The sequence below is a fragment of the Clytia hemisphaerica genome, unplaced genomic scaffold (assembly GCF_902728285.1).
Source record: "Clytia hemisphaerica strain Z4C2 unplaced genomic scaffold, Clytia hemisphaerica genome assembly, whole genome shotgun sequence".
Lineage (NCBI taxonomy): Eukaryota > Metazoa > Cnidaria > Hydrozoa > Leptothecata > Clytiidae > Clytia > Clytia hemisphaerica.
In genome coordinates, this window is record NW_027103472.1 from 263,478 (window position 1) to 283,667 (window position 20,190).

At 37.7% G+C, this 20,190-nt stretch overlaps 2 protein-coding genes across 2 annotated transcripts in view; both read left to right on the forward strand.

The window, feature by feature from the left end:
- The first annotated feature begins 263 nt into the window (after window positions 1–263).
- Window positions 264–12,241, forward strand: LOC136798326 (uncharacterized). Its single transcript, XM_067054920.1, has 12 exons — window positions 264–355; window positions 972–1,087; window positions 1,567–1,660; window positions 2,219–2,362; window positions 2,670–2,751; window positions 3,095–3,197; window positions 5,314–5,683; window positions 6,856–7,091; window positions 7,921–8,143; window positions 8,607–8,752; window positions 10,097–10,528; window positions 10,989–12,241. Exons 2-12 carry the CDS (start codon window positions 991–993, stop codon window positions 11,438–11,440), a joined length of 2,379 nt encoding a protein of 792 aa, XP_066911021.1. The 5' UTR covers window positions 264–355; window positions 972–990; the 3' UTR covers window positions 11,441–12,241.
- Window positions 12,242–15,448: 3,207 nt separating this feature from the next.
- The window catches only part of LOC136798327 (exocyst complex component 5-like), a 34,594-nt gene continuing 29,852 nt past the window's right edge, over window positions 15,449–20,190 (forward strand). Inside the window, exon 1 of the mRNA XM_067054921.1 lies at window positions 15,449–15,602. The gene's annotated coding sequence lies outside the window, so the exon portion shown is untranslated. The remainder of the gene's footprint in view (window positions 15,603–20,190) is intronic.

A 20,190-nucleotide genomic window follows, 5' to 3' on the forward strand; every position in this document is an offset into this window, starting at 1 on the left:
AAACTTTTGTATATTCTTATAAATAACTTGTCACAATCATGATACTCAATTCAACCAATGGGTGCTTTATTTTAGATTTTAACCAATAGCGTAAAAGCACATTTGCTAAAAAACATCTACGATGACGTAATACACTGGGAGGATCCAACAATCATTGCAGTGCAGTGCAAAAGATACCTCTACGATGGAGGTATTTTTCAAAGCAAAATGCCAAAATTGTATTGCTGGACGCACTCCTTCGTCTTGATGAGTTGATAGAAACAGGAAAACATTTCAATGAGTATTTCAATCCTATGTCTTCAGTCAGTTTCGAGAAACTGTGAAAAGCAGACGTTTTCTTCATCTTGTGGCTCAGGTATGATTTATCTCATATTTTTTAATATACACAATTTCGCCTATTAATAATGGCTCAAAATAAATACTAATAAATTGTCGGGTGTTGTATACCTCTGTTTCGGTGATGGCACTTTAGCGAGTGGGGGGATGACTGGGAGACATCCCCTGTCTCAATACCGTTGATATTTAATAATCGGTACCTTATGGGAACAAATTTTCGTGGAACATATCCGTGACATATCCGCGAAATTAAATTCCGCGAAATACAAATCTTTTCAGGTTTTAAAACATTAGCTCTAAAATTGGTCTTTTTAGGGCAAAATAAGCCATATTATGAACAAAAAATTCTCTCAACCGCGAAATTAAATTCTACGAAAATTTGTTCCACGAAAATTTGTTCCCACGGAAATTTCTTCCCTTGAAGTATTAGGGGTCAAATTGCCACTGAAATAATATAAAATATAAAATATTGGGGAATATAAAATTATCGGAATATCTGAATGGGATAAGATTGTAATGTGGCTCTTCATTTAAGAAAGATTTTAGCCTTTCCAAGTGTGAGCGGGTCCCAACATGTCACTTCTGTGACACAAGATCTTATCAAGTTTCGCCCAACTTTTTTGATATTTTTTTAGAGGTTTAGAAGCAACAACAATGCAAGGTACAGATGTGGAACTGGATCAGTTGACGCGACCTGTCAAACATGCTTTTCGTGAAGAAGTCAATCTCTTCATACATGTTCACATGAGAGGTAAGATCAAATGCACTTTTTTATAAGAACAATGAGGCTCAAAATTTTCCAATAATAAGAACAAACATTGAGCCTGGAATTACTCAATAAAAAAGAGGTCAAAATAGTAAAAATTGGGTATAAAGCCTGAAATACCCCAATTTTTTCCTAAAAATGAATTTCTTGTAGAAAGGGGGGAAGTTTCAAAAAAGGGGGTGACTCATCTAGAAAGGAGGGGTTAACGCGTTCTTTGAACCCATCTTTCTAAATTTCTAGCTTTGAAGTCTTGAACTGGGTTAAAATCCTAAAAAGAACAGCAAATTGGACTTTATTAGTCAGAGCATTCGTTATACATTTTTATGGAAATTACAACAAAAAGAGTCTTCATTTAAAAGGTAGTAATTCTTTTGAGACAGATCAGTATTGTTCTCACGATTTCTTTCTGAAGCTTGTTTTATAAAGTTTTGAATTGTACCCAAAATTATTATTCTGTTTGATAGGTTATGATAAAAATGGGGACGGTGTTCAAATGCATGCTGCGTATTATGACAAATATGGCGCCCCTATGAACAAAGAACGATCGTGGCTTCAGGGGTATGTACAGTAGATTGCTTTTAAGCTACTCTAGTCATTGTTCAAGAAATCTTAATTTCTACTCTAGGATAAGGTGATGTTTTTGTTTTCAACAACCTCTGACGAGTTCCAAGCCGTAGGCTAGAGACCCGGGGAGTTATTAGGTTTGCGGGATACCGGGTATGTGCCGCCTGACTTTTGGCGGTCGGGTCCTTATAAGGACCAAAACGGACCCTTAGAAACTTAAACAGAGAAAAAACCCGACTATTTTTTCTATTTTTTTTACTATTGGGACTTTTTAATAGAGATTGAGGATTTGGAATTTGAGCCGTTTTTACAACCCTTAGGGGACTGGAATTAAATCAATTGATCGAAAAAAAGGACCCTTAAGTGCGGCACATAGGGGGCTAGAGAGGAATCTCCAATCAAAAAAGCTCGACCTGCCTGAATTTCACACAAATGCTGGAATGAAAGTATAGTTATCCGCGACGCAAATTTTATGCCTTAACTTTTTCTTGTCTTTGGAAAAATCGCAGCTCTAGCCCTTTGCGCTTTAAACTCAAACCCTGAACTTTGTAGGTATCGTGCAATCGAAGATGAGATAGTCAAGCACGCCAATCGATCTGAAACAGAAGGATTTGATTTTCCAATTCCAGCAGCTGTGGCCGGTGCTTCTCATCTCTATATTACACATCATGCCGACAATCCATGGGATTGGACCGGGTAAAATGTCAAATTATTTTTTAAAGTAAACATTGTTGAAATTTGTCTGACGGAAGAAATTAGCATCACTTCAAAAAGGGAAATTCGTTCATTTTTTTCAAAAAGGTTTCAAAAATGACAAAACACGCTAACTCTAGCACCAAACGCGTTCTAAACATTTCGCAATTTTTCCTCTTGTCTATCACCATTTTAATACCCAATGAAACTAAAATTATTTTTGAGTTTTTTTGATATACCACAACGTCACTAAACGTCACGATGTCTGAGATTTTGATGACGACCCTTACCTGTTTTGAACTTCTTTTAGGTTTGTTCCGCGACAGAGTAGATGGGTTTATCATGACAAATTTTTCCAAAACCGTCATTTCATGAATTTGCGTGGTAATGAGGTAATTTAACCCTCCTATTTCAGGATTTTAGCTAGTTTCTTCAGATAGTTTCCTAAGTGGATATGGAATCCACCTATGAAAAAGCACCTTCGTCTCAGTGCCCCGGTGGAACTTTTCTCATAGTAGTGATGAAAATAATTAGGACAATTCCAACTGGGGATAAAGATTCCATTGTTCCCGTCTTCAAAAGATCCAGTGGGAGTAATTTTGGAATTTCAAATTGGGAAGAAATGTCTCTTTCTCGGTGGGGGTGAAATTGTAGGATATTTTTCCAACAGGATTAAAAATTTTCCAGACACCTGTAAAGAACGGAAAAAAATCATTTTTATGGAATGCTTCTTAGGTTCAAAACAACTTGTGGGATTATGACCCCCACGATGAAGAGGATGGTTCGATCGAGTGGGATAAAAAGTATGTTCAAATCCAACCTGTAGATGCGTATCGGGGTAAGACTATCATTCTTCAGCCTTCTTACTTTTAATTAACCATGTCACAACCCCCCATCTCTCTTTGAATATCAGCAAAATAACTCTAACGAATTTATTCTTACTAGAAAAGAACTTGAAAAAGAGCCGTAAACGGTGAAACATCGTTCAAACAAAAATGTTTTATTTTGATTTGGCTACACGTGGCTTTTTATGTTTCACGTACTAGAGTAGGCTGAAGGCTCCGTCCCTTCTGTTATGTGTTGGGTAGATCTCGGACGGTTATCTTATATACCAGAGGAATGTTAAGAGATTGAAAAACAGCTTCTTGTGTTGAGAAGAATGGAAATACGGCTCGTCATATACCAGGCCCTTTGCCCTTAACCCTATTCGGCCTAGGTGGGGGCTGTTTCTGTTCGGAGGTCAAATTATTGGTAATAGCTCCTGAAATAAAAGAGCTTTTGTCATGAAATTTTCTGTAAATTCCTAACTTTTACTTAGCTTCAAAATAAAAAAAATTGACACCTAAAAATTTTCACACCTTGAGCATGATGGCATTTCTGACAGTAAGGTGTCACAAAAATTGACGCTTTTCTAATACAAATTTACTTTTCATGTCAAATATATCGTTTAAACCGTAATTTAATGAATATTTAGGATGAAATAACCATTTTAAACTCAGGCAACTTTTTTCTAAAGCCTTTGTTAGAATACAATTGCTATTTATAAGAACAAAGGAAATTTTCGGTTTTTGCTCACTTTGGGCATGATGAGTGACGTCATCAAAAGTTACCTTATGTAACAAGGATCTTGTGTGCCAAATTTCATCCAAAAAATCTCACAAGATTAAAAGTTAAGGGATGGTACAGGATCAGCCCCCCCCCCCCTAGTTCTGAACCGCCCCTAAAAGCCTAGGTTGAATAGGGTTAAGGGAGTTTGTTTCTAGTTAATGGATTTCTTTTGTTGTCGCTTTAAAAAAATTTGTATGATTAGCGTGATGTGATGAAATTCTTATGTTTCAGGTCAAATTATGTGAGAACTTTAGGAGCTTATATTTTGGGAACTTTTTATTTTGGGGACACTTCTTTCATACCAAAAGATACCTATATTTTCTTACTCAGCATATTCTAGCGATTCTAATGATACAACGGCATCACGACGGCATAACTAGATAAAAAGCTGAAGTGCGAGAAAATAAGAAATTATATATGTACTTTAGTCTTTCTCAAAAAAATTTACAGCTTAGACAAAAATGGCTGTAACTTTTGATAAAATTCGAATCAAGTTGCGATCTTGTGCTCATTGAAAAGATATTTGTGAGTGGAATATTATCAAGCAAAAAGAATTGAAAAAAAGAAAAATGAAAGTGAAAAATGAAGAAGAAAAAAATCAACTTCTTGTAGAAATGTGGTATGATTGGATTACCATTTTCACAGGAGTGATTCTTCGATCTTAGATCATCATCACTGTGAAAAATTTTTTCAAAAATATTCATTCAATCAACTGTTACTTTTGACCCCCGGAAGGCAGGTCTAACCCCCAGAAAAGTGTTTAGATTGCTTTATATTGAGCGTCAGTTACAATTAACTAAAAGTTTGCCTGATCATTTTTTACTAACTTCAATCTCTACCAAAACTAGCATATTAAGGGAAGAAATTTTCGCGAGAAGAAATTTTCGCGGAATTTAATTTCGCAAATCAGAGTTTCAAAATGGCAAATTTATCTTGGAATTTAATTTCACGAATGAGCCGATTTCAAAAGTTTCACGGAATTTAATTTCGCGATTGAGAAATTTCAAAATAATTTTTTTTACAGAGAAAATGTTTTTAATATTTTTCATCGATTTCAAGACATATTTCAGTCAGATTAACAAACTTTAACAACAAAATAATAACATCAAATATGAATGTTTCTATGATAAGTCATGATAAAACCTGGTCAATAACAACAAAATAAAAGAAGAAGAAAAAAATCGGATTTCGCGGAATTTAATTTTGCGATTTAGTCATTTTTGTGTGTTTCGCGGAATTTAATTTCGCGAATTACGCCCAAAATCGCGAAATTAAATTCCGCGAAAATTTCTTCTCGCAAAAATTTCTCATAATTCAAGTTGTACTCAATTTTATCTTGTTGTTAGGTGGGTATTGGTTTTACAATAAGGCTTGGGGACGATATCTCCATATCATTGGATTGAAATCTGTCAATCCGAACCCTGACCCCACCACTAAATTACCCGCTCAACGACGTTATAACTACATTGTCCATCCGCTGGCTTACCGAGGAAGTGAGTCGTCGTTACCGGACAATTCGGTCGATGCTATGCAATGGTGCATTATAAATGCTAACAATGGTAGTGAAAACACTGTTCCAACGGAAATCAATAAGACAACTGTACTTCTTGACACTGAGAGGAAAGCTCTTCCAGTAGAGAGAGCTTTTGATCCAACTACACCGTTGAGGAGATGGGGTGACAAATGCCATGGCGTAGAAGTCTACAATGATTTCACGTAAGAAACTTGTGCAGTGTGTTCTGCCTGGTTCCGCAAAAAAAGTGTACTTAAAAAAGTAAAATTTAACTATCAAAAAACTTTAAGCTTAAGCAACTTAAATTTTAAATTAGCTGAGCGCACATTTATTCAACGTTATACGGTAAAAATCCCATTGCAAAGAGAGTCCTAGTTTCAGAGATATGAAGCTTCAAGCACACCAAGTTGGAGATTAAAAAAAGTCGAGATATGATATTTCAAAGCAAAAAAGCTAATTAACTTTTGATTGACAGCTCTCTTATGTCATTTTGATGAAATATGCCATTTTAATGGTCAAACCCATGCACCATCCAAGTCAAATTTCTCGTTAATGAAAAGCTTGTTGAATACAATTCTTTCAGCAATGGAAAGAAGAAGAATTTTTCTTTCTGCTGCATGTGAAATTAACTTTTATGAACATTTCTACCTTTAGCAAATTAACGTTAGTTATGAGTTAGCTTATTTTGGAATAACTTACTTCATCTTCAACGTCGAAACCCATGTGTACTTAAGTCCTTCCGAAGTAAATTTTTAAACACAGAGAGCTGAGTAGCTTTCAACTATACTAAAAATTAAAGTTATATATAGGTTAAGTCATTTTATCACAGAATTCCCTTTTTCAGTACACTTTTTTTACGGAACACACTGTATATAATAACAATCCCATCCTGTCTTGTACAATTTCCATTTTAATTGCATAAATTATAATTTATTTTACACACGCGAAATCGCGTAAGATTGACGATGACTTGTCAAATTAAATACACGCGAAATTTTTAAATCAGCTAATTGGTTTAAAAACATCCTGTAAATTTGTGACAAAAATTGGTGTATTCAGGGCCATTGGGCTGTTCCATTAAATTTCCATACAGGGGGTGGAAGAACCTTTTTAAGGCAAAAGAAGATTTTTAGAAATGTGGATTACTATTAGTCTATTACCCCATTACCCCCTGGAGATTTTAGAATATATAACCTTTGACCTACTGGAAAAATGAAAAGATACCCCCTGGAAATGTTCGTCCACCCCATGTACGCATATAAAATGGAATTTTTCAACTGATTTTTGACAAATTCGAAGAATTAAATCCACGTGATATATCTGATTCGAGAAATAAAACAAGAATGACTTGAATTTCCCATTATCTCTTACTTAGATATTATTATTCAGCATCTCCCTTGGATGAAGGTAAGGATGACCCCTGGAAAGGCGGTAACGGCTTCCTACATGACAAAGAAGGAACGCCCAACAATTATGTTCATTGGTTTGATACATACCCTTTGGAGTTCGGTGAATTCCTTGTGGAGACTTCCTTGAGATACGGAAGTTATATGCAAATACTGTCCGCTAACGATGCTATGTATGTCCGAGAAACAGTGGTTGTCGATCGAAGTAAGTGTTTTATTTTAGCATACCTAAAGGGAACTAATTTTCGCAGAACTTATTTTCGCGGAATTAATTTCTTCGTTTTTAATTGTCTACCGCGAAAAAATTACTTCACTTAAGGTAACCGCTGGTCTGATTTTGCTGAAATTTGACTGCAAGCTTCATCAGTACATAAGATTTATCAAAAGTTCATGTCAATAGCATTTTCCAATCCCTTAATACAGTAACTTAGGGCTCATTTAGGGACATGGGCAATTTTTGGTTGGTCTGTAAAATATACGATACTAGAAAGTGCAAAGAATTGATCCGCTATCTCAAAAATACATGTCACAAAACTTTAGCAAAAAAAAAATAAAGTGAAAAAAGGGGTCCTTTTCCTCAGCATTTTCAAATATTGATTACGTCATCAATGATAAGTGCACACTTGCAAAATTTCAATTAATATAAATATTCCAAAAGTTACCAGACAGTCTTTTGTTTACGCATGGTCAGAGGAAAGCTTGCTCATCCATCGAATGAGGAGGAGGAATTCCAACTAGGAGTAATCTTTGTTTCGTAAATATTGTAGCTTAAACCAGTCGCTCATCATTTCTTCTATTTCTTTAGCCCGGGTTCCACTTAAGTTAAAGCTTTTTGATAGAATGGATGGTGCGATTAAGTGGCCTGGTAGTATATGGTAATATGCTTTTGCTTAAGATTTTAGTTTTTGGATTTTTAACATTTTCTCTCAAAATGGCGACCTCGCCAAACACTCCTAGTCTACTTCACTGGACTCATTCTTTTATCAAAAAGCAAAGTTCAGCCAAAAGTAGACTCTGGTCTTCTATTTCTTTAGATGCGGGGACGGTTGCTACAAAATCTACTAGAAGTGAACCACGTCAGCATTTGACCAGCAAACTGAAGACTGACCACAACCGACAAATGACTGAGCTTCGAAGTCTTCGTAAAGATCTCGTCTCTTACGAAGGTGGTGAAGAAGAAGCTGTGGAGTATAAGCAGAAAAATGATAATTTACATTTCCTTGGCTCGATGCCTTACGAACAGAAAACCGTATTTGGGTAAGCTTCCCTGCACCTCTTCAATACCAGAAAATCGATTGTTTAACCGACCCGTATTTCAAATTTTCACACATTTTTTATTTCAAATACCAACTACCAACTAAGAAAAAATAAGCCAATCTCGACTTGGCTTGCTATTCGGATGGGTTATTGAAAATATGGGGTGGTGCATACCAGTACGGGAGCGACAAAATGAGTGATCAAATATGAAGATCAGGAATCAAAGCTTTCGAGTGAATGGTGTACTAATAGCCGTCTTTGAACTTACTTAACTTAACAACGGACATTATAGGTAATGAGGTTTCCCTAATTCGATCTTAATGGAGCTAAAAGTTTTCTTCGAATTAAAGAAGGTTTGATTTACAGTGAAAATTTTATACGACTCTTTTTAGCTGAAGGGGCCAATGTTTCACTACGAATTACACAGTCGACGTATATGTTAATATGAATTTATATCTTTCAGATATACGGCTTTGATTGATCCAGAGTTGAAGTTGAAGAAGACAGTTTATGGATCACATGATTATATTCAACAAGTTGCCAACCTGGATGAAGGAGAGTTTCAAATGATCCAATACATGACCGAGGGACGTTTCTTTGGACACACAGGTATGTAAACATCATCATCAACGTCCTTTCGCATTAAGTGTGCACTACTTTAAGCCCCTGATATTTATATACCGTTTGCAAATATAATGCAGAGCAGTATCATTTCTGGGAAAAATAACTTATAGATTAGATTAAATTTTCGAAAATGAAGATGAAAAGTGAGGAAAAAAAAAATGAACTTATTGTCCTTTGGTGCTTTTATAGACTGGAGTCGTTTATAATGCGTGTAATACTAATAATAATAATAATATACGGCATTTAGTTTGTATAAACGACTGGAAGAATCCGGTGTTCCAGCCTTATAGATACAGGGGCTAGCTACGCAGAAACTTGCGTAGCGAGAAAACAATTTATCAAGCAACAACAAAATCTCGAAACGAAATCAACCCAAATGAAAAACTTTCAATACACAAATCCACACATATTTTTTTTCTCAAGAATTATTTTGAGCAGGAAAAAATTATAATTGCAATATTGACACTTTTCTTTTGATTGGAGTTAGTGCACAAAGGTTTCTAGACGACTAAAATTGTTCCATTCATTACTTTTTGCTTTATTTTTACTATGTTTAAATTAGTCGTCTAGCTTGCTAGACTAGTGCTTTTATTGTTCAGATGTTTGAAGTTTCCTGATTTTAGCTATAAAGTCATTTTCCCTTAAACTTCTTGCATTGAAGGCCTTTAGAATGAAGCTCGTTGAAGTTGAAAAGCCCGTTTTGTGCTATTTTTTATTTCAACGGGCAACCATTTAGAACAATACCGAGTTTATGTATCGGAAGATATCGAGGGCGACGGTAAGCGAAATCGATACAAAACAAAGTCGATAGTTGATGTACGGCTCTATATCGCCTTTGCTCACCTAAATAGACGACGGTATTTTGGTGTTTTTTACCGTCGTCGAGCAAAGTGGACGGCGATTTTGGAGACATGTCAACTTTGCTTTATACCGTCCCCCTCGATTTATCTCGAATACATAAACTCGCTAATAACTTTCTATGCGATGATTCTATGTGATTTTATGATGTGCTATGCAGGCCTGGCGGAAGTGAGGAGACAGAGGACACTTCAGCCTCCCCCCCACTTTTGAGCAAATGAGAGTTTTTTCTCCGATTCCCAGCGAATTTCATCTCATTTTAAGCCTTCAGCCTCTACACTTTTACGGTTGTTCCGCCGGTCCTGCTATGTACACATCGTGGTGATGATGGCTTTGGAAGTGTGTGAACTGACTACATCTTTCCCGAAACCTACATTTTATCTAACCAGGGTAAAAAGATCACCATAGACAAATCATTAAACAAACAATATTTTTCAGCATAATAAATTCTTGTCCTTCTCAATTATCCAGGTATTTATGATATTTTCAACTACCGTGACGATGATGACAACTTTCAGCAATATTACCCCATCCAGATTGGCGACACTAAACAAAAACCAGATTGTTCAGTCGACAGTTTCCCAGACACTGACACTTCTACTGAGGGTTTAGCCTTCATAATGCCCAAAGCTCAAAAAGTGAAAGGTGTTAAAAAACAGCGGATCGCTGAGCACATTGTTTGGCAGTACACCGTTGAAGTTTATGATGAATCCAAATCAAAACCAGTCATCACATGCCATCGAGGTTATTTCAAACTTCACGAAGACTACCGAACAAAAGTTCAACTCAAAAATAGCAAAATTCCTGCCTCAAAGATTACTTGGATTCGTATTCAAGCCTATGATGTGAGAAATCCACATCGAAGAGCTTGGTTTCAACCTATCAAGGGACCGAAGTTCAGCAGTATGTAACTTTCTTTTATGACAGAAAAGCAACTCCAAATCATAAAGTTTGAAGCCTGAAGGGTTAAATGGGACTGTTCGACTTTTCCCGAACAAGAAAAAGTAAAGCCTTAACATAAAGTGCCGTATTTCAGACGACAGATAGTTTTCGCTTTCAATTCCGTGTTTGTAAAAACCGAGAGAGTCACGATGGGAATATGCAAAACATTATGATCTAGCCCCTTAGGGTTTTTTTAAACTGGAATGTTTTGAAAGCGGTATTTATCTTTTTGCATTTTTTGTAAGTTTTTGTTCTGCAGAACAACATTTTTTTTGTTAAAATGGTGTTTTCGATTTCAAAGGAGGGTTTCAGGTCAGCTAGGCTTGAATGCGGAAGCTAAGGTAGAACTAATACTTTGGGTTTTTAAAGAAAAAATCTTAGTATGAAGTATGAAGGCTTATGAAGGCGTATTTCATTTCAGGTTTTGCCAGCAAGAAAAACGATGATCCAGAATTGACAAACAAAATTTGGAACATGAGCAAAGCAGTTAAAGGGGATGAGAAGAGTCCTAAAGAAATGTTTAACATTTATGAGCAAAATGATGAATTCATTCCTGGCTGCGCGTCCGCATCAAGTCTTCATTTCGATCTCGGAACCGTAGATGAAAAAGAAGAACACAACTTGTGCGTCTACAATCTCCAAGTTGCAGCAAACAAACGACAGAGAGTTGACAAAAGTCATACACAATTTGCATCAATTTACGTACCACCAAGCTATCGTCAAAACGTCTGTGGTGTTTTGCAGCTATCCACAAAATATCCAACTAAATTGGATTTGAAGAAAAGCTGGGATGCTACTACCGTTAAGAAAGATGATTATGGCAAAGCATGGGCTTATATTTACATGGTGACAAAATCTGGTGAACTCAAATAAACTCGCCTTCTAAACGGTTGATTTTTTTCAATAGCCACTAAAAGGAAGGAAACTTTTTTCATCTTGAATAGATATATAGTAACAAATTAACATTATTTTTGTATTTTGGGGTAGACCATATGAAGGAATTCAGTATTAATACGTGAATGACAGGTGGGGCACTCCAATACGCCTGTACCACGACTGAATATAAGAACGTTGTTTCCAATACATTGGCTGGTCGCAGGTGCGAGTTTTTTTTTACTTTTCGTGGAGATCAAGCTTGCCAATTAAGCTGCGAGCAATCATTAGAGCTTCATGAAAAATATTTCATCATCAAAGTTGAAAATACTTCGGTAAATTGATATTATAGAGTTCATTCTTGTTTTCGATGCAAATAGATCAAGAGATCCCTATCGTGTTGGTCAGTGCCCAAAATTGGATTCAAAAATGTTGGTTTAAACGTCCCTCGATTGAGAAACGTCCCTTAAAAGACGTACAAGCATATTATAGTAGTACCTTATAGATGGCAGCTTCTATTATTTACACGCAAATGATTTTTATGTCTCGTAGTGTGTTATTTTTTTAAGTAATGGGTACAAGTAGCTTTGAACAATTTAGTATTTAGCATTGTAAGCACTTATCTTGGAGGTAGTGTTAGGCATCAATTTAACTAATGGGGTAGACTATTATTTATTTGTACGGGGAAAATTTTATTGTAGTATTTTCTTAGTTGAAGCTAGGTTTTGATTGAATTTCAACTGTATGTAAGGGATATAATTATTGAAGCATTTATGAAAATAATGATTTTCTTATCATTAATTGACTTTGCTTTGAACTATGTATATTAATAAGGGATTAAAAAAGGGGTAGGAATCTGTTACGTTAGCAGATTAGTGAAATGAGTTACGTTAGTGGATGCCATCAGCAGCCTTACATTTGGATCTTATAAAAAATTCTGGACATGGGGGGTGAGGATAAATGGGATATTTTGTTCGGGGGGTGTAGTGAAAAATCTGCAAAATTTGCCTTGTTTTAGGGCAAACTTGCTCTGATTTGGGGAGATTTTGAATGTCCGAGGAGTCAACTGATGCTTGCCCAGGGGTGAGATCTGTTGTCAAAATTCGCATCAATGTCACGGGGTAAATTTCCAAAAAATGTTATATCCTCCACCCCCATATTCAATTTTTTTTCTGGAAGAGCCCATTATAAATGAACCTTTTGAACATAAGGTGAACACAGTATGGAACAAGTACAAAGTATAAACTTTGCCATACCATCCAGAGAAAATTCTTTAAGCCTGATAATTTTAACCCAATCCATGGATATTATACAGACAGATCAAAACGAGATGATTTTGTCTGTTGCAATCGAAAATTGATTTATTAATTTTGAAAGTAAAAAGAAAAATCAAAATCAAAAGGAACGGAAAATAGCAACTAATTTCTGTTAAGGAAAGACACTAATTACGTAATCTAATCTATTCTTAAAAAAATAAAAAACAACAACATTTAAAATTAGCAAAAGCTTTTCGGTCTTTCCATCATCAGTGCTATAGAATAGTAAAATTGAAAATCAAAAAAGTTACAAATTTATTCGTCTAAAAACATTAAAAAATAATAAAAGAAAGCTATTAAAAATGAAAAGAGGCATTCTCTGATTTGGGTACTAAGCGGGACAGTGGAAGGGTGTGGCATAATTCCGATTTGGGTACGAAGCAGGACAGTGGAAGGGTGTGGCACAATTCCAATTTGGGTACTAAGCAGAACAGTGGAAGGGTGTGGCGTAATTCTTGTTTGGGTACGAAGCGGGACAGTGGAAGGGTGTGGCATATTTCTTGTTTGGGTACGAAGCGGGACAGTGGAAGGATGTGGTGTAATTCTTGTTTAGGTACGAAGCGGGACAGTGGAAGGGTGTGGCGTAATTCCAATTTGGGTATAAAGCAGGACAGTGGAAGGGTGTGGCATACTTCCGATTTGGGTACGAAATGGGACAGTGGAAGGGTGTGGCGTAATTCCGATTTGGGTACGAAGCAGGACAGTGGAAGGGTGTGGCGTAATTCCGATTTGGGTACGAGGCGGGACAGTGGAAGGGTGTGGCTTAATTCTGATTTGGGTACGAAGCGGGACAGTGGAAGGGTGTGGCTTAATTCTGATTTAGGTACGAAGCGGGACAGTGAAAGGGTGTGGCGTAATTCCGATTTGGGTGCGGAGCGGGACAGTGGAAGGGTGTGGCTTAATTCTGATTTGGGTACGAAGCGGGACAGTGGAAGGGTGTGGCTTAATTCTGATTTAGGTACGAAGCGGGACAGTGAAAGGGTGTGGCGTAATTCCGATTGGGTGCGGAGCGGGACAGTGGAAGGGTGTGGCTTAATTCTGATTTGGGTACGAAGCGGGACAGTGGAAGGGTGTGGCGTAATTCCGATTTGGGTACGAGGCGGGACAGTGGAAGGGTGTGGCTTAATTCTGATTTGGGTACGAAGCGGGACAGTGGAAGGGTGTGGCTTAATTCTGATTTAGGTACGAAGCGGGACAGTGAAAGGGTGTGGCGTAATTCCGATTTGGGTGCGGAGCGGGACAGTGGAAGGGTGTGGCATAATTCAGATTTGGGTACGAAGCGGGACATTGAAAGGGTGTAGCATAATTCCGATTTGGGTGCGAAATGGGACAGTGGAAGGGTGTGACACAATTCCGATTTGGGTACGGAGCGGGACAGTTGAAGGGTGTGGCGTAATTCCGATTTGGGTACGAAGCAGGACAGTTGAAGGGTGAGGCGTAATTCTGATTTGGGTACGAGGCGGGACAGTGGAAGGGTGTGGCGTAATTCTGATTTGGGTACGAAGCGGGACAGTGAAAGAGTGTGGCGTAATTCCGATTTGGGTGCGAAGCGGGACAGTGGAAGGGTGTGGCATAATTTTGATTTGGGTACGAGGCGGGACAGTGGAAGGGTGTGACATAATTCTAATTTGGGTACGAAGTGGGACAGTGGCAGAGTGTGGCATAATTTCAATTTGGGTACGAAGCAGGACAGTGGCAGGGTGTGGCATAATTTCAATTTGGGTACGAAGCAGGACAGTGGAAGGGTGTGGCATAATTCTGATTTGGGTACGAAGCAGGACAGTGGAAGGGTGTGGCGTAATTCTGATTTGGGTACGAGGCGGGACAGTGGAAGGGTGTGGCGTAATTCTGATTTGGGTACGAAGTGGGACAGTGAAAGGGTGTGGCGTAATTCCGATTTGGGTGCGAAGCGGGACAGTGGAAGGGTGTGGCATAATTCCGATTTGGGTACGAAGCAGGACAGTGGAAGGGTGTGGCGTAATTCTGATTTGGGTACGATGCGGGACAGTGGAAGGGTGTGGCGTAATTCTGATTTGGGTACGAAGTGGGACAGTGAAAGGGTGTGGCGTAATTCCGATTTGGGTGCGAAGCGGGACAGTGGAAGAGTGTGGCATAATTCCGATTTGGGTACGATGCAGGACAGTGGAAGGGTGTGGCGTAATTCTGATTTGGTTACGAAGCGGGACAGTGGAAGGGTTTGGCGTAATTCTGATTTGGGTACGAGGCGGGACAGTGGAAGGGTGTGGCATAATTCTAATTTGGGTACGAAGCAGGACAGTGGCAGAGTGTGGCATAATTTCAATTTGGGTACGAAGCAGGACAGTGGCAGGGTGTAGCATAATTTCAATTTGGGTACGAAGCAGGACAGTGGAAGGGTGAGGCGTAATTCCGATTTGGGTACGAGGCGGGACAGTGGAAGGGTGTGGCGTAATTCTGATTTGGGTACGAAGCGGGAATTGTTGTTGGGCACGAAGCGGGACAGTCGCTTTCACTGTCCGGGTTATACCCATGTACCACGCTAACCCGACCTGATCCGTTACTTCGAATGTGGTGCTGGCTTGCTTTTGGTAAAAACACCAGCTGAGCGAGCGGCAGCAGTTTCACTTTCAGTTTCAAAATTCGTGCATTTTTCACACAGAGAAAATATACAAAGCCCTTTTTACACTAAAAGTATTTAATTTCAGTGTAAGCCAGCCCATAAATCACTTTCACTTTTCAAGCTTTTCCTTTGAAGCCTAAAAACAGATAGATAGACTCCCCTCCACGCCCACAATCACCACTAGCAGCACCAACATTACAACCCCACATGAAAAGACAGGAGGAAGACACAGTCAAAAGAAATAGAGGTATATTCTTTTTCTCTCTTTTAGCTGGTAGCTATTGCCACTATTGCTATTGGCTATAAACTATAGGCAGTTACATCAATATGCCTTCTTACCTGTCTTTAAAAATATAAATAAAAGTAATCACGGAAAAGGACGCGAAAAAAAAAGACATAAGTGTGAGAACAGAGTAATCAAACTCGTTAGAAAAAGTACCACTAGAAGTCATAAAAAATCAACCTGAATAAATCAGTGTAGACCTAAAGCTCTAAACCAGCATCTAATAACATGAAAACCAGAACATGATTCTTCAATGGGAATCAAAACTATAAAGTGCACTTACAAACATCAATTTGTCAGATCTAACAAAATTAATAACCGCACTGTCATCATTGACAATAAAACAAACAATTTTCTGTCAAGAGCCTTGTAAACATTCCAACAACTTCCATCGAAATGATCTATCACAGCTTAGTCTACCATTTTTAGCACGGTCCGAGGATTGAGCCGAGTACGCTCCGCGAACTCCTGCGCGGGTGAAAAACTTCAATCTGTCAATCATTCTCTCAAGCGAAGAGTACGCGAAGCGATTCTAGCTTTACGATAGTGCCGTGGGTCATCAATGGATAGTATTCAATTATCATTATCCCTTTATTTTCATTCCTAGAACTTTTGCAAAAAAAAGGAAAAATAGAAAAGTTGTATTTTTTACTGCTCTATTCACATACTGAATTTGAAAGATCTTCTATGTGGCGTTTTTTTGCAAACTTCAAAAAACTGATTTTTGTCCCGCCTTTGCGGGACTTTGGCTTAAGTGCTTGAGTGCAGCATAGGGTACAAAGTCCAAACATGCGTTTCCCGTAATTTTTGTGTGAAGAGTTAGGTCTATACTGTAAATGCAATCGGAATTCCAGAGAACTTCATAATTCCCCAAACAACATTACATCACTATGTATATATGTATGTCAAACTCCCATTACATAAATTTTACAATTACGTCAGAGTAGACTACGCTCGCCACCGAAGAGGTTTATTTGGAAAGGGTAATTACATTTTATTGTTCGCTTCTTTTTTAAAGATTGGCCGGGTTGGAAAAGTATGAATTTCTTTGTACATATTTTACCTACCCCAAATATTTAGGAGGCTGAGTTTTAAACGAATTGTCAAGTTGAAACGAACGATAAATGTAGCAAGGTCTGTTTTATTTACCCCCTGGTGACTTAACAAAAGAGACTTAACTCGATGTTACAATCCAATTATTGAAAGTTTGTCTCTGCCTTTTTATAATGAGCGAGACATACGTTCTCTGATTACGCAATTTTCATATTGACATTTTCGAGGCATTTTGATGTAACTGATAAGTAAGTAAGTTTTGTGACACCTCGCTCAGTCAGTCAGGCACATCCTGGCAAATGAAGAATTAATAGAAGAATTAAAGAAATAATAGCCATTAAGAATTAGTGAATAAGGCTGAACCTGTGTCGTGGGAGAAGCCTTTCTTCTTTTTTAGAGAAAACATATAACAAGAAGTCGAGAATACAAAATATAATACAAAATCTTAAAAAGTATGTTTCATGGGTTAATGCTGTAAAAACCCATCAATAAGTCAGCATCACCAGGGTTGCGATCAACCTGCGCTTTCCTGAAGCGAAAAGTTCATGGGTAAATGCTGTATTACACCCATCAATAAGCCAGCATCACCAGGGTTGCGATCAACCTGCGCTTTCCTGAAGCGAAAAGTTCATGGGTAAATGCTGTGTTACACCCATCAATAAGTCAGCATCACCAGGGTTGCGATCAACCTGCGCTTTCCTGAAGCGAAAAGTTCTTATCCTGATCTTAACAATGTATTTACACAAGCTCTTGACGATTGTATTGTATTCAACAATCTGGCTGAAACCTAACAACATCAAAGACAGATATGTATTCAACACTGACATTACATTCATTCCTGATGGGGATATATTCACCAAAGAAGTGTTCTTCACTATTTCGTACAACATGATCCATACAAAAATTCAGCCCAGATAACAATCTACATATCATCTGATCAACTTGTTACTGATCCTTAGTGGTCAAATTGAAACAAACCCAGGACCAGCTCGTCCAATTAAATTTCCATGTGGCGAGTGTTTACAAAGCTGTGAAATGGGGTCAAAGAGCAATAGCATGTGACTCGTGTGACCAATGGTTCCACAAAGATTGTATTGAAATGAACAGTTTTATCTACCAAGCTTATGAATCAACTCCTGATCTCACCTGGGAATGTTGCAACTGTGGTATCAAAAATATCAGCCCATCATTATTCGACAATACCCTCAACTCCTCAACTGATTCAAACATCTCTAATGCCAGCGATAACACACCAAAGCTATTAGCCAAACAACTCCGTATCTTATGCATAAACTTTTGTAGTATCTGGGACAAGAAAGAACTCCTTGAAGATGCGCTATTCGATGATAACATTGATGTTATCATTGGATCTGAAACCCACTTAGATCCCTGTATAAAGGATAAAGAATTTTTACCTGAAACATACAAGTGCTTTCGCCGTGACAGAATAAAAGATAACTCCAAAGGTGGTGCGATCATAATTGTTAAAAGAGAACTCATTGCAGAACAGGTCAAAAAATCAGAGACATGCGAACTTGTCTCAATCAAAATCCAGACACATAAACACCCAGTAATCATCACTTCGTGCTACAGACCTACTGGGCCAAATTGAAAAGTCCCGTTTCTGTCACGGAAGGAAATCAGAGCCTCTTTTGGTCTATTTTTGAAAAATGGTAAAATGAATGAAAATAGTATTAGTCCTGAATTAAAGCCTTCATAGTACTACTACTTCCAAAGCAAAATAAATTTCATAAAAGTTTTTCCTCGTTGAATAATTGAACTTTGAAGGTTCTGTCACGGAAGGAACGCAGCAAAGACATTAAAAAAGACAAAAGTATGCTGATTCAGATTCCTGTGAATTTAAAGAGAATTTTAAAACCAAAATACCACCAGAAGAAACTTATGTCTATCTGCTTGTCATTGAAAAAAGAACTGAGTCAAAAAAATTAATTTCAATGGCTACAGGCCTTTGCAACTGAGAAAGGTCAGTGTCACGGAAGGACACCGTCACGGAAGGAGAAAATTCCTATTTTTCAAAATCAGCAATAGCGTAAGAAATGTTGACTGCAACTAGTGGAGTGACACATCATATCATGAATCATAGCCATTTTTACTATTCAGTTCATTTCACAACCTTGGAACTGTATTTTTATTGTTCAACCATAATGGTGATATAATTAGGAAATTTTACAGGAAAGATTATATATTTTTTAAGCAAAAAACGTAAAAACGCGACCTTACAAGCGAGTGAGCTACTTCCAAAGGCTCTAATTAGCACATTTCCATGGTGCTGAAGCGATTTAGAGGGTTTAGAACCGGCTGGGAACAGTAGTTTTGCCAGAAAACCGGTTTTTAGGCCTCCAGAGCCGCCTGGGCTTACGCCTTAGTTAAGCTTATTCTGAGCTACATACAGGGCTGAGCTGGTTCCCAATGGTCCTAAACCTCGTGGGACACTCTATTGCAAAGGATTAGACCCATTGAAGTCCAGCGAAGGGGGTAGAACCGACGAATTTTCACTAAAATAGCTTAAAACGCTTAAAAAGCTCTATTTAAGCGTTTTTAAGCAAAAAACGTAAAAACGCGACCTTACAAGCGAGTGAGCTACTTCCAAAGGCTCTAATTAGCACATTTCCATGGTGCTGAAGCGATTTAGAGGGTTTAGAACCGGCTGGGAACAGTAGTTTTGCCAGAAAACTGGTTTTTAGGCCTCCAGAGCTGCCTGGGCTTATGCTGTAAGCTTACAGCGCTTTACTGGAGCTTTAGTTAAGCTTATTCTGAGCTCCATACAGGGCTGAGCTGGTTCCCAATGGTCCTAAACCTCGTAGGACACTCTCCTGCAATGGATTAGACCCATTGAAGTCCAAGATTTCTAAAAATAACAAGATATTTTCAATCCGTCACGGAAGGACAAGGTGAAAGTGTCACGGAAGGACAATAATTTCAGACCTTGTAAGTGAATATGAAGGAGGTTGCTTTGGAATGTAATTTCATTTTTTGTTAGGGGGTACCAATAGTTAGAACTTGCAATAATATCAAGAGTAGTGTACTTGCACAAAACTGGTAAAAAAACTTTTTGTCTTGAAATTGTCACGGAAGGAATTCGATATTTGAAAAAAGTTTCTGCTTGCAGTACTTTTTTGTGGTTCAACTTATTTCAAAATGAATAAACCTATTAAACTAACTAGGGTATGTACTTGTTTTAAAACAACATTTCAATTTTGATTAATCATTTTATTTTTCAAAAGAAGGTCCATTATTTAACACTTGTCCTTCCGTGACAAAACCTCACTAGTTGTGTTTCGATATAATCACCTGATTACAGAGTCTAAAAGTGCGACTCGGTTGATTTAAAAGTTGAAATTGGAAAATTTAAGGGTTATTTAAAAATAAAATCACAGTTACTTATTTTGTTTGTAAGATTTTTGATTTTGTGTTTTGGTTGACCACTTTTCAATTTGGCCCTACTGATTCCAATCTTCTTGTAGCTACCAACATTTGT

Coding starts and splice junctions, on each gene's coding strand:
- LOC136798326 (XM_067054920.1), top strand. CDS start 991: ATGCAAGGTACAGATGTGGAACTGGATCAGTTGACGCGACCTGTCAAA. Junction 1,088..1,566: donor CATACATGTTCACATGAGAG/GTAAGATCAAAT, acceptor TCTGTTTGATAG/GTTATGATAAAAATGGGGAC. Junction 8,144..8,606: donor GAACAGAAAACCGTATTTGG/GTAAGCTTCCCT, acceptor TATATCTTTCAG/ATATACGGCTTTGATTGATC.